This window comes from Phodopus roborovskii, unplaced genomic scaffold, assembly GCF_943737965.1.
Source record: "Phodopus roborovskii unplaced genomic scaffold, PHOROB, whole genome shotgun sequence".
NCBI classification, from domain to species: domain Eukaryota; kingdom Metazoa; phylum Chordata; class Mammalia; order Rodentia; family Cricetidae; genus Phodopus; species Phodopus roborovskii.
The window spans coordinates 34,411,685-34,429,527 of NW_026126540.1; the positions used below are offsets into that span (position 1 = coordinate 34,411,685).

At 36.8% G+C, this 17,843-nt stretch overlaps 1 protein-coding gene across 5 annotated transcripts in view; it reads right to left on the minus strand.

Moving 5' to 3' along the window:
• Positions 1 to 17,843, minus strand: part of Hipk1 (homeodomain interacting protein kinase 1) — a 56,389-nt gene that overhangs the window by 18,878 nt on the left and 19,668 nt on the right. For 3 of the 5 annotated variants that reach the window (XM_051198887.1, XM_051198886.1, XM_051198889.1), the window contains exons 3-10: positions 15,545 to 15,668; positions 10,185 to 10,304; positions 9,436 to 9,522; positions 8,292 to 8,476; positions 7,813 to 7,975; positions 5,849 to 6,074; positions 1,887 to 2,008; positions 888 to 1,022 (exon numbers count right to left, since the gene is read on the minus strand). In XM_051198887.1, coding sequence (XP_051054844.1) covers positions 888 to 1,022; positions 1,887 to 2,008; positions 5,849 to 6,074; positions 7,813 to 7,975; positions 8,292 to 8,476; positions 9,436 to 9,522; positions 10,185 to 10,304; positions 15,545 to 15,668 — 1,162 coding nt within the window. The remainder of the gene's footprint in view (positions 1 to 887; positions 1,023 to 1,886; positions 2,009 to 5,848; positions 6,075 to 7,812; positions 7,976 to 8,291; positions 8,477 to 9,435; positions 9,523 to 10,184; positions 10,305 to 15,544; positions 15,669 to 17,843) is intronic. The other 2 variants (XM_051198888.1, XM_051198891.1) reach the window with 1 other exon arrangement.

The following is a 17,843-nucleotide window of genomic DNA, read 5'->3' on the forward strand; positions in this document are numbered from 1 at the left end:
AAATAAACCAAAACAAACATCCAACCTCACTCTGAAGGTTACAAATCCTGAAATGCATTTCAAAGCAAGCTGTATTTGTTTTTCCATCTCTAAGCTGGACTCACCTACAGCTGCAGTTATTAGCACTAACTCCTCCCTCAGAACTTCTAATAACAAAGATATTATATTTGCAATGTTGTCAGCCATGTTTCCATCTTTGTATTAGAATTTGTCAAATAATTTCTCAAAAACATCCCTACAAGTAAGATCTTCTTTAATTTCGATCAATATGATCTATAAGTGTATTTTAAAGGGAACATCTTTAAATAGAAGATAAAAGTTTCCACTGATCATGAATTCCAAAAGTACTATCTTCAGACAGTCACAGAAGGAAGTTAATGTTAATGATAAAGCAACACGTAAAGAGCTTTTAAACATTTCTATATATATACACAACTGTTTAAGAAGATTAAAATAACAAAAGGGGGCAGCTAGCTTGATAGGGAATTCAAAGTTTGGCATCTGGATATCTATGGTGGGCCAATGGAAGGCCGTTTCCTTCTATTTCAAGGGCCAAGGATGAGGGCAGAAACAGGTGAGGATTGAAGCTCTCCTGCAGCTACACAGAGAGCTTTAACCACACTTGGCTGGCAAAGAAGAACCACACTGATCCTCAAACAGTGCTTCAGCAAATGTTGGGGAGGAAATAATATGACATTAAAGATGTAGCAAGAACACAGCCACAAGATGGCACATGCTTCCATGCTCCTCTGCAAAGACTAAGCTAATTTGGTTTTGTTCTTTTAAATAAGAAAACCAGAACAGAACAAAAACAAACAGGAAAAAAATAAAAAAAGAAAGAAACCAAAGAAACTCTGTTAGTAACACAATCAAGTGAGGGGAATTACCAGTACAGCAGCAGTCTGTTCAACCAGCGCCGGCCGGCCTGCTGCGCAGCTCAGGGTAAAGGGCACCGCATACTGCGGTGTGATGGTGGCTACTTGAGGGTGGAGAGTTGCTACCATTAGTGGTGTACAGCTTCCCTGAAATGTAGATTAGGCAGGTGAGTGAAATACCCGAGGCAGGTTATCTGGATTCAGAAGGGTTCTCATTCCCCCCCAAGTTATTACTGACAATGAACTAATTTCCTATCACCTAAAATGTATATGCCAAACACAACTTTTCCCTTTCAGCACTGCATGGCTTTGGCCCACTAGGCCAAAAGTCGATGCTATCAGGCAAAAAAGTGTAGGAATCTTTCTTGGACCAGATTCAGAGTATCCCTTCTATAAAACATAGGCATTTCATTTATGAAGAAATCTTCCTCCTACTCACACAGTAAGGTTTGGATTTGAAAATTTCTTGTACGTCATGGGCCACAGACATTAATATAGAATTCAAAGTATAATCCTTCATGATTTTTGTCTGTGACCTTAGTTTCTCAATCATCTGGCAAATATAACATTTTAAAGTTTTTCTACTAAACACAAAGAATAAAGGATTATATTTGAGGAGGTATCCTGATGTGATCTAGCCTTAAACTGTTATAAAATTCTAAAACTAAACAAAAAAGGACACCAGAAGAGCAAGAATGAAACACTAATTTTATAGCAAAAAAAAAAAAAAAAATGCATGTGTACTATCTTAACCATTTCTCAAGGTCTAAAATATAAGGAGGCAATGGAAGAGTTGCAAAAGACAGACAGGAATAAGTATTCTGTTCTGTTATAGATGTTTCATTTTAACACCTCTGAATCATGAGCAAGACAGATCTTACAATCAAAGCAAATTATTTTTATATATATATATATATATATATATATATATATATATATATATATATATCACAGAATCAAATATCTGATTCTCACTTTCAGCAATATTGAAGATGTTGTTCTGGCTTTTACCTGAGTAAGTACTCCTGACTGTATCTGTAGTGGCTGAGCAGCAGGCGCCTGGGGTACAATTGGCACAGCATTATCCATCCTCACAGGGAATCCAGAATGTTTTGTTGTTGCTTGTAGCCCAGCTGATGGAAAAAAACATCATAGTTAAGTTTCTTTGCTGGGTCTAAGAATACTGTGAGTGGGTTGTTGTTGTTGTTGTTGGGGGTATTTTAGCTTTTTTCCAGGTTTTCATTCTAGACACTTAAGACAAAGCCCTTTCATTCACAGAATTCACTGGAGTTAAAAAAAAAAAAAAAAAAAAAAAAAAAAAAAAAAGGAGGCTCTGTTCCCTTCAGGTTAAATAAGTGCAAAGGCTGGCTTAAGGGAATGTAAACTGTTAATGTTATAATACTATCACATTCCCATTATCAGCATAGGCAAAAGCCAAACAATTTCCACTCTAAGTTTCTTTCCATCACTAGGGGAATGGGTGAGGAAGAAAGTGCTTTTAAGACCGTGATCTATCAAAAACAGAATTGAACACAACTATAACTCAACCATTTATAACTTGTTACCCTCTTGTGTAAAATACCTTAAAGATTATTTTCCTCCTCAAAAAAAAAAAAATGTACTTCAAAAATTAGTCACATAGTGTATCTAAAGATAAAAGTAAAATCAACAGAAAATGAAGAAAGTATGCCTAGAAATAACAGGCACATAGAAACCTATATGATTTTCAGAAACCTACTTCTTATTCTAGAAACCTGTTCTTGTCAGTAGCATCCTCATTTGGGAGAATGAATTGCTGCTGGAAAACAGTGCCTATGCCTTACTTATAAATAAATGTTTCCTGTAAATGTGTTGTCTTGTGTTGGAGGAAAGGGGCCAACACAGTTCTTTTTGCTGAAGAGCCCTGGAAGATTTATAACTTACTCCTATCAGCATTTTCACTAGTTTAAGTTTCTGTCATGCCTCCTGTCTATTAATGCTTACAATTCTGCTAAGTGAAGGCACAAGCATTTCAATTAGAAGATGCTAAAACTACTACCAATCTTAATCTCTCTCTGCCTCTTTGCCCACTCCCACTCAGCAATGTCTTCTTATGTAGCCCTGACTGACTACAACACTGTCATCTTACTGTCTCAATCTTTCAAATGCTGTGTGCCACTATCCCCAGCCTTATTGTTGCCTTAACACTACTACAGAAGTGTCAAGTGAGCATAGTTTATAGCACATAATACTGCTATTTTCAGTCTTCCAATTTTCTATGTTAGTAATTTGTGAAGAATTTAGTAACAATTAGTGATTAAGAAAAAAGCATTCTAGGAATATTCAAAGAGAGATTAGTAAAATCAAATTTAAATCAGTTTAAATTTTTCTGGTTAAGTGCTACTGATATAAAAATAGAAACTAATAAGGATATTAAAATTTAAAAGATGTCAGCCAAGGTGTCTTAGGCAATATAATCCAATAGGAGAGCTAAGCCATTCAAAACCCTTGTCTATAGTCTTTGGTGAATGACTACCTCCAGGCAGTGTTGTGTTAGAGCTTCCTAAAACCTGTAGGGACTGAGGAATCAAACTTGGGGAGGAAATGGTCACTACAGGACCTCATTTATGGCTCCCAGAGTGATAAAGTAAAAGGGGAAAAAAGTTACAGACTAGTTACCACGGGGCAAAATATGTATACTAGTCAGCTGGAATAGTACTAAACTATAAATGCTTGATTGCTGTACTTACTTTCACTGAGGCCATTTTGTAAAAGACAGAAATGTGAGCAACATGAAATAGAGGACAGCTGGATAGAAATCAGCATATAGCTGAGGCTGGTAAGTCAGCCAACAACTTTATACAACTACCTAGGTTTAACTACCAAAAGGCAGTATGGGATATTTCAATGCTTATGTGATGAACCCCACTGCCTAGGTTTCAATTGATCTACCATAAATGACTAGAATACTTTGGTCATTAGCAGGTCTCATCATTTACAGATCAGGGTGATATTACTCATTTCCTAGAGCCATCCATACATAAGGATAAACGATAAGTGTAGAAGGACTGCCTGGCATATATAATAATATATTTAAGGTATCACTTCCTTTATTTCCAAACTCCCTCTGGTTCCAAACATTTTAAAATCTGCTCTATTAGCTCCTAAGGTTATCTAGGAGCTTAGACTTCTTAGAAAAACTTCCCCCCAAAGCTTGTATTATACCAAAAGGAGTTCTCCCACACTCCCTGTTCTACTGCCTCAGTTTGCATTTTGTTCTGTTAAAAAACTCAGAAGCAGCAGAGTACCTCAGAATCTCACGTCTGAAAACTGTTCCTGCAGAATTTACTTTGGAAAGGGTGACAGGAGGAATGGCTAATTTGCTAAGTTCTATAGAAGTATCAGTTTGTGACAACCCAAATATAGAATTACTCCTATAGGTACATATAGAGAATAATTTGGTAAGTTGGGCTAAATTTGCATTACGGATGGTGAATCTGCTCCTCCGCTCTCCCTGCGGCCTCTCCCTGGTTTACATCGCTATCGCTCTCCTGGCCTCCCGGTAAGCTCTCAGTCTCCCCCAGCCCCTCATTTCCTTCAGCTTGCTTCGACTCTGTCAGAAACCAAACAAACAAAAGTCACAATCAATATTTAACTGAGGTAAAAAGATAAAAATGCTACCTGCTTTTATATAAAAAGCTATGAGAAGTCTGGACCTTGGCTTATTCTTACAGGATACCAAGTTTTTCTTTCTCTTTTTTCAAAATCGGTTTTAGGTTTGCATACAAAGTGGGTTTATCCTCATACACATCATACACATCATGACACTTTCTTCCCATTCATCCTCTTATTGTCCTATTCTTCCCCGCTCCCCCTGAAGGTGGTTCTCCTTCTTCTCCCAGCTAGTCCCCATTCTGCTTTCCAATTTACATGTACTCCATTACCCTCTCTATTTCCCACCTCCTGTAAGGTCTCTTCTCCCCACCACCATTCTCTTTCTAATTTCAAGACCCTCAGACACATATATAAATACACATTCACATGGAGGAGAGGGGGAGACGGGGCGAGGGGGGATTTTAAATCTAGGGTCCACATACAAGAGAAAATATGGTGTCTGTTGTCTGAGTTTGCCTTATTGTTTTTACTTTTACTATTTTTGGAAGACACCATCTTACTATACTGCCTGACTGGCTCCACAATCTTCCTGTTGGGATTACAGGGGTGAGCCACTACACCGGTCTCACACCGACTTCCTAAGGGAAAGCCAAATGTGTTGTCAGAAAAGATTCAAAATAATTTAACCTTTCAAATAGCTTCCCAAAATATTCAACACATGTTTCCCATGTTGGGGCGGGGGGCAGAACTGAACAGACTGGATTATAAAATAATAATAAAAAAATAAAGTAAGGAAGCATTAAAATGTGAAAATTAATCTTATTGGGATAGCTATGGAGTTTGAAGAATGAGTCATAGGCTGAAGCAGATGTCTTAATGTCTTCCCCACAAGTACTACAGCTTGCTTGCATAATTTTTCAGTTCAAAAATAATGATTTGTATTACTGAATGAAATTTTTTAGTTTCTATATTCTTAACTGTTTATATCCTATAATAAAGTAACATTTTATTTTAGTTTAAAATGGAATGAAATTAGATTGAATACATAACAATTCTGATTATAGCAATTTAAAGATTCATATATTCTACATACTTAGACATATTTATACAAGATAAATGATATTTTGCTTCAATGGGCACAAAAACACTGAGGCAATTCAGTTATGGAAACACACACTGAGCTCCTCTAATCTGTCAGGCAGTATCATAATTACAGGAAAATCAATATAAAGGGAAACTACTTTGTGACAGCTCCCAATTCCAGTTTTCTTTATCATCAGTTTAAACTTGTCAAAGATCAGAACTAAATAACTAGATCTGCCTAGAATGGGCAAGTCTAGTGCAATACTAAGTAAAAACAGAGGAGTTTTCACACTTACTCTGAAAAGCAGGTGGACATACTATAAATGTTTGTTGGAATGGATCTGTCTGAGTGCAGATCTGGGTAGTTCCAGGCTGTAAAGAAACACCTTGTTGGGCAACTCCAGGAACTGGTGCAGCAGACGATGGGTACAAAGCCGACTGGTAATTTAGCAGTGAGACATCTGAATTAGCCAGAGAAAGAGTAGCAGCTGCTGCAGTAGAACTGGAAGCTAGAACACTGGCCTAAACAAAAGGATCATAAACGTACATTAGTATAAGATGCAGATAAAAATAAGCATATATTCTTAAAATGTTTTGTTTTTTTTTTTTTTTTTGTTTGTTTGTTTAAAAAAAAAAAAAAAAAAAAAACTTTTGAGGCTGGCTCTTGGGTAACCCAGGCAGGGACCAAACTCCTTATGCATGCCAAGAGTGACATATGAACCCCTGATCCTTTTGTTTGAACCTCCCGAGTATGGGACTAATAGGCATGTATCCCCATACTTGCTCTGTGCACTGCTGGGCACATCTAGTAGGGGTTTTACACATGTTAGTAAGCACTGTACCAACTAAGCTATAGCCCTAGCCTCAAAAAAGAAACTTAGACAGTGATCAGTCTGCCTCTGCCTCTCAAGTGCTGGGATTAAAGGGAGTGCCACCACCCACTGCTCTTTTGTTTGTTTGTTTTTAATCCTTATTTATTATGTATACATTGTTCCATCTGTATATAAGCCTGCATGCCAGAAGAGGGCACCGCATCTTCTTATAGATGGTTGTGAGCAACCACATGGTTGCTGGGAATCGAACTCAGGACCTCTGAAGAGCAGCCAGTGCTCTTAACCTCTGAGCCATGTCTCTAGCCCCTTTTTGTTTGTTTTTTAAGACAAGGTCTTCCTCCTCTGTAGTGCTGGATGGTCTGGAATTCATTATGTACATCAGGCTGGCCTGAAACTCATAGAGATCTGTCTACCACTACCTGGGATTTAAGGATACACCACTACACATAGTGCTTTTATTTAAAAAAAAAAAAAAGATGGTTCTGGGAATCAAACTCAGTGTAGCACCCTTACTCATGATGGAGCCATCTTGCTAGCCCAGAACAAAACTTTAAAATGTAATGTTAGCTATTTTTGAAATAACTTTCTACTTAAGAAATTTTCTAGGGTTGGGAATACACAGCTCAGTAACACAGTGCTTGCCTTGCAAACAAGAGGTCTGAGATTCAATCTCTAGTGCAAAAGTAAATAATAATAAAGAAATACTATGAAGATGAGTAAGCACATAAAGAGTGGCAAGTGGTTATTCTTTGGTGTTGCACTGATTGTTAACTATATAAAACTCAGCAACTTCTGCAATATTTCTGTCTTAAAAGCAGACCAAACTAAGATTAAGCATTTCTTATTGGCAAGAAAATACAATACTACCCTTTTAAGATCATTATTCAAAGAAACTTTGAGTAAGTAAAATCCTATTGGAAAGAGTGGGTTATTTGACTAAACTTAGTAAACTGGCAGCAACAAGGAATTCAATATTCAGAAAGCATATATACAAAGACTTATAAGGATATGGAGTAGGCTATCAGCATATGACTGACAGGTATTTCAGTCTAGCTGGTCTTTCATTACATTTGCCAAGTAGAAAATTCTTTTTTGTTAAATAGAGGAGGTTGAATCTTGGAATTGACCTTTATTATTATCGAAGGTGTGTGTGCATAATAATAGTTTTGAGTATGGGCATGTGTGTTCCACAGTAGGAAAACAACTTTTGGAAACCAGTTTTTTCTTTTAACTGTGAATGCTCATGATGAAACAGAGGTCTTCAGGCTTGCATGGCAAGTATTTTTACCTGCTAAGCCATCTTGCCTGGGCCCTCAAATAGAAAATGCTTAAGAAGCAACAAAAAAACCAACACAAGGACTGCTTTCTTTGTCTTACTGCCTTCTGTCCCACTTAGGCTTGAGTTTTCACAATCATTCACTGAGTACCTGATTGTGCACTGTGTTGAGCTGGTTGCTGAAGCTCATGGTTAGATTTGTGCTTGTATTTGGAGCAACATGTGTAGTGAAGGGACTCTTGATCTGACTCACTGTGTCATACATGTGAACCCTCCGCTTGCAGATCTCCATGTTCTGGAAGCAAGACTTAACACTGAAAAAGATTAAAAATGTATTGAATAAATCTGAAATTTAAACAATAAAAAACTCAAGACAACCATGGAACATTGTATTTCCTCCAAATATTTTCAGGAGGGAAAAAAAAAAAAAAAAGAATCAAGGATTTTAATGGTAACAAGAAAAATAAAGACCTCTCTTTAAGCCACACAACTTTTCAGTAAGAAAAGCACCAGTGACCCAAATACACAGGCACCAAAATTAACCGCTAACTTAAAAGTTCCCTGAATAGAATGGCAACTAAACCAAGAGCCACATCATGGCAAAAAGCCCCCAGATTGTACCATACTCACTGGTTACTATGTGGAAAATCCAGAAGGTGAGTCATTGTCACAAACTGATGGTTCAGAGTTTTCAGAGGGGTGATTCTCTTATCTGCATCAATCGTCAGCATTTTCTTTAAGAGATCAATGTATTCTCTCCGGTCTGCTTTCTCTGCCAACATGTCTGTTCCCTCTAAGTCTGTAGACATATTTACCTTCCAAAGGAAATTAGAAATATTATATTCCCCCACTTAAATTAAATAGATTAAGGATTTACTGTGTCTACTTTTCTCTTCAAAGAAGAGAAAGCAGATATTTAATACCAGTACTTCAGAAAAGGGAAATCTGGGGAAATAAAGTTTAATTACAGAATAAATTTCCACAGGAGGAAACTCTTCTGCTTACATGGTACAACAGAGCTGAATTGATTCTTGGCATTAAAATTAAGCCAAAAAAAAAAAAAAATGTTTGTTATTATTGAAATATACAAGCTTCTACTATTAGAAAGATTAAATAGCATTGTACAATGTGTTTAAATTTGGAACACAATAAGCATTTTCAGTAAATGTAAGCTCTTATGCCATTTTTATTTAGTAGAGAAACGAGACAAGAAAGAACCCTTTATAAGTACCACTCTAAAATAAGGGCAAGAAACAAGCCTAGCAAGCAAAAGTAAGGGAGAAACACACAGGTTGACTCTTGTTAAAATGCCTGGGGTCAGAAGTGTTTCGGATTAGAGATTTTGGAAGTGGTAGTGCACAACTTTAGTCCCAGCCTTGGAAGACAGAGGCAGATAGATCTCTGTGAGTTTGAGGCCATCATGGTCTACAGAGTGAGTTCCAAGACAGCCAGGGCTGTTACACAGAGAAACCCTGTTTTAAAAAAAACAAAGACTTTGGAATATTTGCACAGACTTCACCAGTTGAACAGCCCCAAATCCCAACTCTGAAATCTCCAATATCTCAGTGTTTTAGTTCCACTTGGTGCTCAAAGAGCTTCATACTTGAGGATATGTTTCTGTTCGGTGCATTTGGGCTAGGGAAGTTCCATCAAGTATCTTTAAAGTATCCACTACTAGGATTAAATGTTCTTTTAACACATAGCAAAAGAAAAGCATGCGAGTCTGACTGAAGCACCATGTAAACTCCCACCTTTCTAAGCTTGTCACACTCACCTGAGCCATGTCATCTAAACAGTTAAAAATGTACTTCCGGGCTTCTTTTGACTTTATTCCAGTCTCCAATTCATGTTCTTCAGGTGTCTGTAAAACATTGATTTTGAAAAAACTATATTATTCACATTTTTATTTTAATCTGAAGCCAGAATACAAAGAGATTGTAATGTCATCTTGTCAGCTATAGATGGCAAAGATAGTAATCTGAAGATCTTACAGTGGAGAGGCGTGACCTTACTATCTGGCATCCTTGCAATGGTACTAAAACAGGTGTGGCAGCAGAGATACCGCACAGTACTGAAGGAGGTCAGGTGAATGGGATGTCACCATTTCTCTTTCAGCCTCTTGGACATGGACACCAGGCCCCAATACTGTTTAACAGGCAGAGTATCAGGAGATTTACTAATTTCTCACACTGAAGTAGTAAGCTCAAAATTAAAAAGAGACTCTTATTTCAGCAAAATCTCTAAGACCTGAACATAACAGTTAGAAAATTAGGGTGGCTTACAGCATTGGTGAGATCTCTCTGTAGTAGTCATTACATTTTTCTAGCTCCCCACACTACTTACTGAGCATGATCCTCAGCCAGCTGAACTGGCTCCTTTGAGTTTATCCATATATAGGCCTAATGGGTATAATACAATCATTTCTCAAAGGGTTTCCTCCTACAAACATACCCCCACTTTCCTCCCTCTAAGTCAAAAAATTATTAACTAAAATCTAAACTTAAAGTTGTAGGGAAGACATACCTTAAGCCTCCACAGTGGGTACCCTAAATTAGGATCTCTGTTGAAGAACCTGGTAGTTTTTGTCCCAGCACTGAGAAGATATTCAGCTGGCAGGCCTTGTGTTTGTGAAATATAACGAATCTGAAAAATTAAAACAACCAAACATCAATTTCAAGGAGAAAACAAATATCAAAAGCTTTTACACTGAAATATTAACTCTAGTCAGGAAAGGGATGTATTATGAAGAAATTAACTCTCTGATCAACACAATTGAAATACAACTGTGAACAATCTATACCAGAATGCACAGCCACAAAAATACCCAAATATTTACTTAGTAAGTATTATTTCAAAGACAACTCACTTTTGAAATATTTTTAGTGTAATCTTTTTTCTCGCATATCAGACTTTTAATAAAAAGTTAAAAAAAAAAAAAAAAAACAAAACTAGATTTCTGGAACAGGCCAGAATAGTTTCCAATTCAGAGTAAATAATGAAGACAGCCTAGACCAGTTCAAGAGCAATAGAAACAGTGAATATAACTGAGAGGTACTGAATTGAGAATACAATTATCAGCATGTAATTTTTCTTAATGTCTTTCTTAATCTACAGCCTACCTGGGGGCAAACAATGATTTACTCATCAATGAGTTCTTATAGTAACCCAAACAGTATGATTGTCAGGACAGATCAAAGACCCTAAGTGTCAGAACTTAGAATTATAAAGCTATTAGAAGAAATCTGATAGGAAGCTGTATAATACTGGATTATGCAATATTTCTAGGATATAAAACCAAAAAGTACAAATACAGGCAAACTAGACTTCAAAGTAAAGAAAATTTGTTCACCAAACACTATCATCATCAACTAAAAAGATAGCCCAAAAAGTGGAGGAAGGGATGTGAAAATCCCATTCAGTAATGATTAATAGTTAGAACAGAAAAATCTGCCAGGTGGTAGTGGTGCACACCTTTAATCCCTGCACTTGGGAGGTAGAGGCAGGCAGATCTCTGAGTTCAAGAATAGTCAAGCCTATTACACAGGAAAACCCTATCTCCCCCCCCCAAAAAAATTCTACAACTCAGCAACCAAAAACCATAGTTAAAAAAAGGGGGGGGGGGACACAATGAACCTAAACAGACATAAAATGGTCAAGAAGCAAATGGAAAAAGACACAGTCTCATTAACCATTAGGGAAAGGCAAATCTAAATCACTATGAAATAACACTTTACACTCAAAAAGATGACTAATCTTAGAAAAACTTAAAATGATGTTATCTATGTTGTAAAGAATTAAATGTTGAGGTCTCTGTCAAAAATACTTTCGTGGTCCTTCAGAAAAAGTACAATTACTATATGACTTAGTAATTCCATTCTAAACTATATATGCAAATATTGGGGATGTTGCTCATTTGGCAGAATCATTGCTGCCTAGTATATGCAAGGCTTTATATAGCACTATTAAATCAAAGAGGAAAAGAACAAAGGAGGGAGGGAAGGACAGAGGGGGAAAGAAGGAGGAAGGGAAACTTTGATATTTGTTTTTGATTTTTAAGATGTATTTATTTATTATGTATAGTGTTCTGCCTGCATGTATGCTTGCACACCAGAAGAGGGCATCTCATTAGAGATAGTTGTGAGCCACCACGTGGTTTCTGGGAATTGAACTCAGGACCGCTGGAAGAACAGTCAAGGCCCTTAACATCTGAGCAGTCTCTCTAGCCCCAGACTTTGATATTTGATACCAATATTCACAGAAGCATTATTCATGATAAGCAAAAAAAAAAAAGTGTATTGCTAATAACAGAATAACAGAATAAATACACACACACACAAATGGAACATCATTCAGCCATAAAAGTGATGTTCTAATACAAGTAAAAAAGTCTATCACAGAGCACACTTCCTATGTGATAAATATTTATGATACGCCAGAGTAGGCAAATTTACATAGAGGAAAAAATAGCTTAGTATTTGTGTAAAGGTAAGAAAACTGAGGAGTTTGGATGGAAAAAGGCATTAACTGCCAATGGATATGTGTCATTAAAGAATGACAGAATGTTCTAAAACTGATAATGATTGTACATTCCTATAAACACACTAAAAACCCATTAATCTGTACACTTCAAATGGTTGGTATGTATAATACGTGAATTCTAACCCTATAAAGTTGTTTTTATAAAAGCAAACAAAAAGCCCTTAGCTGGACTCTGCCGTATGAGTCCTTTTTTATTACCCAGATGCACCAAGAAAAACTATCCCCAACCCTGCTCCCAAGCAGCATCCTATTTATTCAGCACAGCAAACTACTTCCTCCTATCGCCCATCAACATATTACACAGAAATTTTCACAAGGACCATATCCTTTTTCTTTACAAGTAAAGTTCTGATTGCTATCTCAGCTTCTAAATCCAGTTGTACTTGTTTCCACTTCCTAGGAAATTTACACTAACCTGTGGCTAAGCTTCAACGGGTGCCACTGAATAGCTGGACTAAGGACTGCATTCCTGGAGGCCGTAAGTGCTTGGGGCAGGACCCAAGAATCCCCTCAAGTTGTACAAAAACAATGTGTAGATTTTTAGGAGTGAGGGGGCTTCAGCTTCATTTGAGTCTCAAAAGGGTTTAGGAAGGACTAAGAATCAATGTCTGATTCAATTCCAATTACGGGTTTGCATCGTTTCCTAACCCTCATATTCTTTTCTTTTAAATCAGAAAGTTGGGTTTTTTGTTTATTTGTTTGTTTGTTTTTCCTTTACAAGGTAGGAAAGATTAAAAAGTTATAAAGCACAACATAACTGGCTACTTATAACATCAGCAACCTATTTTATAATTTACTTCAAGTCAGTTAAAAAATGTGACAGAATTCTAAGCTGAGAAAATAATGTTTTGCTCTTTTTCCCCCCCCCCTCTAATTACAGATTACTATTTCTCCAAAACAAGACAAAACAGAACTCATATATCTGGTGTGTGTGTCCAGGGCGGTGTCAGCTGATGAAAGACTGGTGACATGCAAGTCTCTACTCTTAAAGAGCTGCCAATAATATGTGGGCTCTTTTTTTTTTTTTTTTTTTTAAAGAGCAACAAATGAGAACTCAAATTATTTCCACTACAAAATTTTCAACAGACCAATTTCTTATGAAATGGTAGCCTGTCGTCTAAAATTGGCCGGTTTTAACACAGTAGCAGTATTTCACAGCCTATGAGTCAGTCAAAGTGGCACACACCTGGAATCCCAGCACTTGGGAGAGATGCCAGGACTGGGAGTTCAAGGTCAGTCTCCACAACATAAGTTCAAAGAAATGTTTTATAACTCAGATGATGGCTCTCTTAAAACCTATTCAGAAGAGACCTAATCTGTAGCACAGCTTCTGAAACCTAATGTGTTCAGTTGCTTCATTCTGAGCTATGCATAAAATAAAATATTGACAGTTCTAAGTGAGCCAAAGTTTACTCCCAGAACTCCAGTTAAGCCATACTTTTCTTTCTCATCTCGTAACTCTGATACAGTTGACTAGAGTAAATCCAACAGAGCAAGAATAATGCCAACCATATATAATATAAACAAAATCCTTCTTGATCACACAGATAAAAACGCAACTTAATGGACAGTAAAAATAATTATTTTTGTTTGTTCTTCCTTTTCAAGACAGGGTTTCTCTATGTAGCCCTGGCTGTCCTGAAACTCATGCTGTAGATCAAACTGGCCTAGAACTCAGAGACCCACCTGCCTCTGCCTCCTGAGTGCTGGGATTAAAGGCATGTGCCACCACTGCCTGACAAGAAAAAATGTTTTTACTCTTCAGTAACAATTGGACTCCTTTTTCTCTATCTAAATACTTCACTAGCACACTTATTTCTCTAGAATCTATTGCTCTAGTAATAACAGTTGACCAACCCTTAAAGAATACAAGGGATAAGGCACCAACCTTCCTTCTTTATAGTCAAAAATTTGTACATATCTTCTGCACACCAATGCTGGGTATCAAATTTAGCCCTCTCACATGTTAGACAGGTGCTCTACTGACTATTTTGGATCCCCCAAAACTTAAATACTAATGGCCTAGCATTGACCAGAAACCTTACCAAAACATGTGACTGACATTTTTGTGAAAAGAAACACAAGAGACCAAGTTTTCCTAGCTACCTTAAGCAGAAATGATAAGCAGTATGTAGAATTTTAATTAGATGCTCACCTTGAGTTCAGTGTGTCAACATCAAAAGATGACTACAAAATGCCTACAATAGCCCAGTATACACTAAATTATGAATTAGCACTATATTGTAAAGCTTGAGTTCCTGTTAAGAATGGTATCAAGGCTGGGCTTAGTGTCACATACCTTTAATCCTATCACTCAGAAAGCAAGAGCCAGCCCTGTCAACCTAGTGAGTTCCAGGACAACCAGGGCTCTATGCAAAAAGACCCTGTCTCCAAATAAAAAATGGCATCATGTGTGGTCTTATGTGCAAGTTTTTGAAATGTTTTAACCTTTTAAGAGTAAATCTGAAGCTGAGCAGCGGTGGCACACTGTTGTAGAATATTAGTTGAAGATGTGCTACACTCCTTTATGCTGTGGAATATTTGTTTAATGATGCAAAGATATGCTGCATTCTTTTATGTTGCATTTGTTTAACTCTATGAAGCTATGTTACTTTGCCTGACTAAAACATCTGATTGCTCTGTATAAAGAGCTGAATGGCCAATAGCTAGGCAGGAGAGGGACAGGCAGGGCTGCTAGGCAGAGAATAAACAGAAGGAGAAAAATAAGAAAAGGAGAAGAGAATGCCAAGGGTCAGCCATCCAACTACACAACCAGTCACAGAGTAAGAAGAAAAGAGATATAGAATAAAAAAATGTAAAAGCCCAGAGGCAAAAGGTAGATTGGGTAATTTAAGTTACCAAAGCTGGATAGAAGCAAGCCATGTTAAAATTAGGGAGAAAAAAAAAACAAAACAAAACAAAAAACCACACTATAATATCAGACACCTTTAATCCCAGCACTCCAGAGGCAGATCTCTCTGAGTTGGAGGCTAGCCTGATCTACAAAATGAGTTCCAGGACAGCCAGGGAAGTTATGCAGAGAAACCCTGTCTCAAAAAACCAGAGAAGGAGAGAGAGAATAGATTTGTAATGGGGAATGATTTAATTATATTGTAATCTCAAAAACAATTTTTTAAAGATTTGTACATATGTTTGGTAGGTATCTATATAAATAGATAATTTGTCCACATCTACATTATGCACTTAGGACACCCTTAATTTTTCAATATTCCTATGTTGTGTAATCTGTTTTTTCCAATTGTTATATTCTTTGTACGTGTGAAGGGATCTGTGCAGTCTGAGTGTGTGCTGCTTTCCATATCCATTTGAATAAACACTCTTACCTGATCGTACTCTGAAGCACCAGGGTAAAGAGGCCAGCCCAGGAACAGCTCAGCTATCACACAGCCTAGTGACCACATGTCAATAGCTTCACAGAATGGTAATCCAAGAATGATTTCAGGGGCTCTAGCAAAATACAAAGATACAAGATAAAGCAACAAGCATTACTTGGGGAAATCAACTATGGATGGTGACTGAATTCTGCTGCAGTATCAGCATCAGGCACATCTGTTTAATAAACTGGAAAGCATCAGTACACAACTCAGAACTTTGAGAAAGCTTTAGCCAGACAGTGGTGGCACATGCCTTTAATCCCAGCACTCAGTCAGGCGGATCTCTGTAATCTACAGAGTCAGGACAGCCAGGACTACAGAAAAAGCCAGTCTGGGGTGAGGGGTGGGGTGGGGGGGGGGGTGGGGGAGATTTAGAAGTTTGAACTGCAGAAAGGTAATATAGAGCATAATCTGTGTAGCTCACATTAATATCTCTGTAATAATACACTGAGTAAGCATATTAAATTGACTAAATAAAGACATTAACCAATCTTATAACAGTTCAAGGCAGATCCTAATGATAAAGGAGTTTATATTAAACTCAGGGGAAAATGTCTGTCACAAGAACTTTTTAAATATTAAAATTATAAATAAAAGATCATAAATAATTTCTCTTTTTATCACATTAGTTGTTTTTACTACCTTCATGACAAAAATGACTTCTGAAAAATGATATTTGCAGCAGACTCAAGAGCCAACCTATGAGAGTTTGACACTCAGGCCATCATTTAGTAGTTGTCACCATCTAACTTGGGTTTCTGATATACAATGCAGACAGTGGGGGTACCTATCACACAGGGGTGTTACAAAGTTTAAATAAATTAACAAAATCTTGTACCAGTGCTTGGCACATAAGCATATGCAAATATTAGGTATAATAATAACTATTATTATTATTATTATTACAGTACCACTATTTTGAGTCTTAAAACTGCACTTTTAGAAATTTGACTTTCATTAATGCTTCAAGAACAATAATCAATAAACTAAGAAGAATACTCTACAGGTGAACACATCTGAAATGAAATTATTACTCCCGCTGATAAAGTAGGAAACAGACAGGAGAGTCTTGACTAAAAACTACAGTCAGTAAGGGATAGAGCAAGAACGGATCTCAGTTCTGACTCCATTAAATTAAACACACTCATACTAACTACATTCTCACCTTCACTCATTTATTTGGAAGGTGGCATGCATAAATGGATTTTTCTTAAACTATGACTAAAATGACAGTGCATACTATGTGCAATGGATAAAAGAGCAGCCAAGCCTGTGAACCTGAGTTCTATCCCCAAAATCCACATGGTGCAAAAGTTATCCTATGACTTCCACATACATATTTCCCCTACAAAATAAATTAAAAAAAAACAAACAAAACACTAAAATCTCAACTCCCAAATATTAGAAAATAAAATTTGGAGAAAATAGGTTAAAAAAAGAAATGACAAAGGCTCTGAGTGCATATCAATAGTAGAACATATTTCTTTCTTAGCATATGCAATTGGTTGATTTGATTCTCTAACAACAAAGACGGGTAGGGCAGCAAAAGGCAACAGTAACATGGATATCAGTAATGACAATGATAAATGGCAGTGCATACATACCATGTGCTATACACTCCCACATTCTTTATAAATGTTGAATTACAAGTATTGTTTCATGTCAGCAATTCTTAAGTTGCACATTTTCACTTTCTAGTATCTTACAAATGAAGATATGTTTCAGTTTAGTGGCAATGTTACTTTCACATGGCATATAATGCTGTATCTTGGAACCAATTAGAACATTTTAGAATCAGTGAGATAAAGCACTATCTCCATTTGACAGATGAAACTGAGGTTAAATTACTGTCTGAGGCTACACTACTAAATTATGACACCAGGGCATCGTGAATCTAGGATCTGAATTCTGATACCTTCATCACTTTCTCTAAAAATTTCCTGTCCTTCCAATAAATCTAAAAATTTTGGGTCTGAAAATATATTCCTGATACAACTCCCTCATGTAAAAGAAAGAAGAGCCATCTAACTGGCCATGTATCCTCATAGACTGCTTAGGTTTTTCCAATTTTAGTTTCAGGTAATACATGATTATTGTTATGTGGTGTGTATGTGTGTGTGTGTTGAGTTGTTTGAGCAAAGATGGTAAAAAGATTCATTGGTTACTATTGTTGTTGGGCTTTGGCTGTCTGCTGTTTTGAGACTGGGTCTTGCTACATAGCCCCACTTGGCCTTGAACTCATTTTATA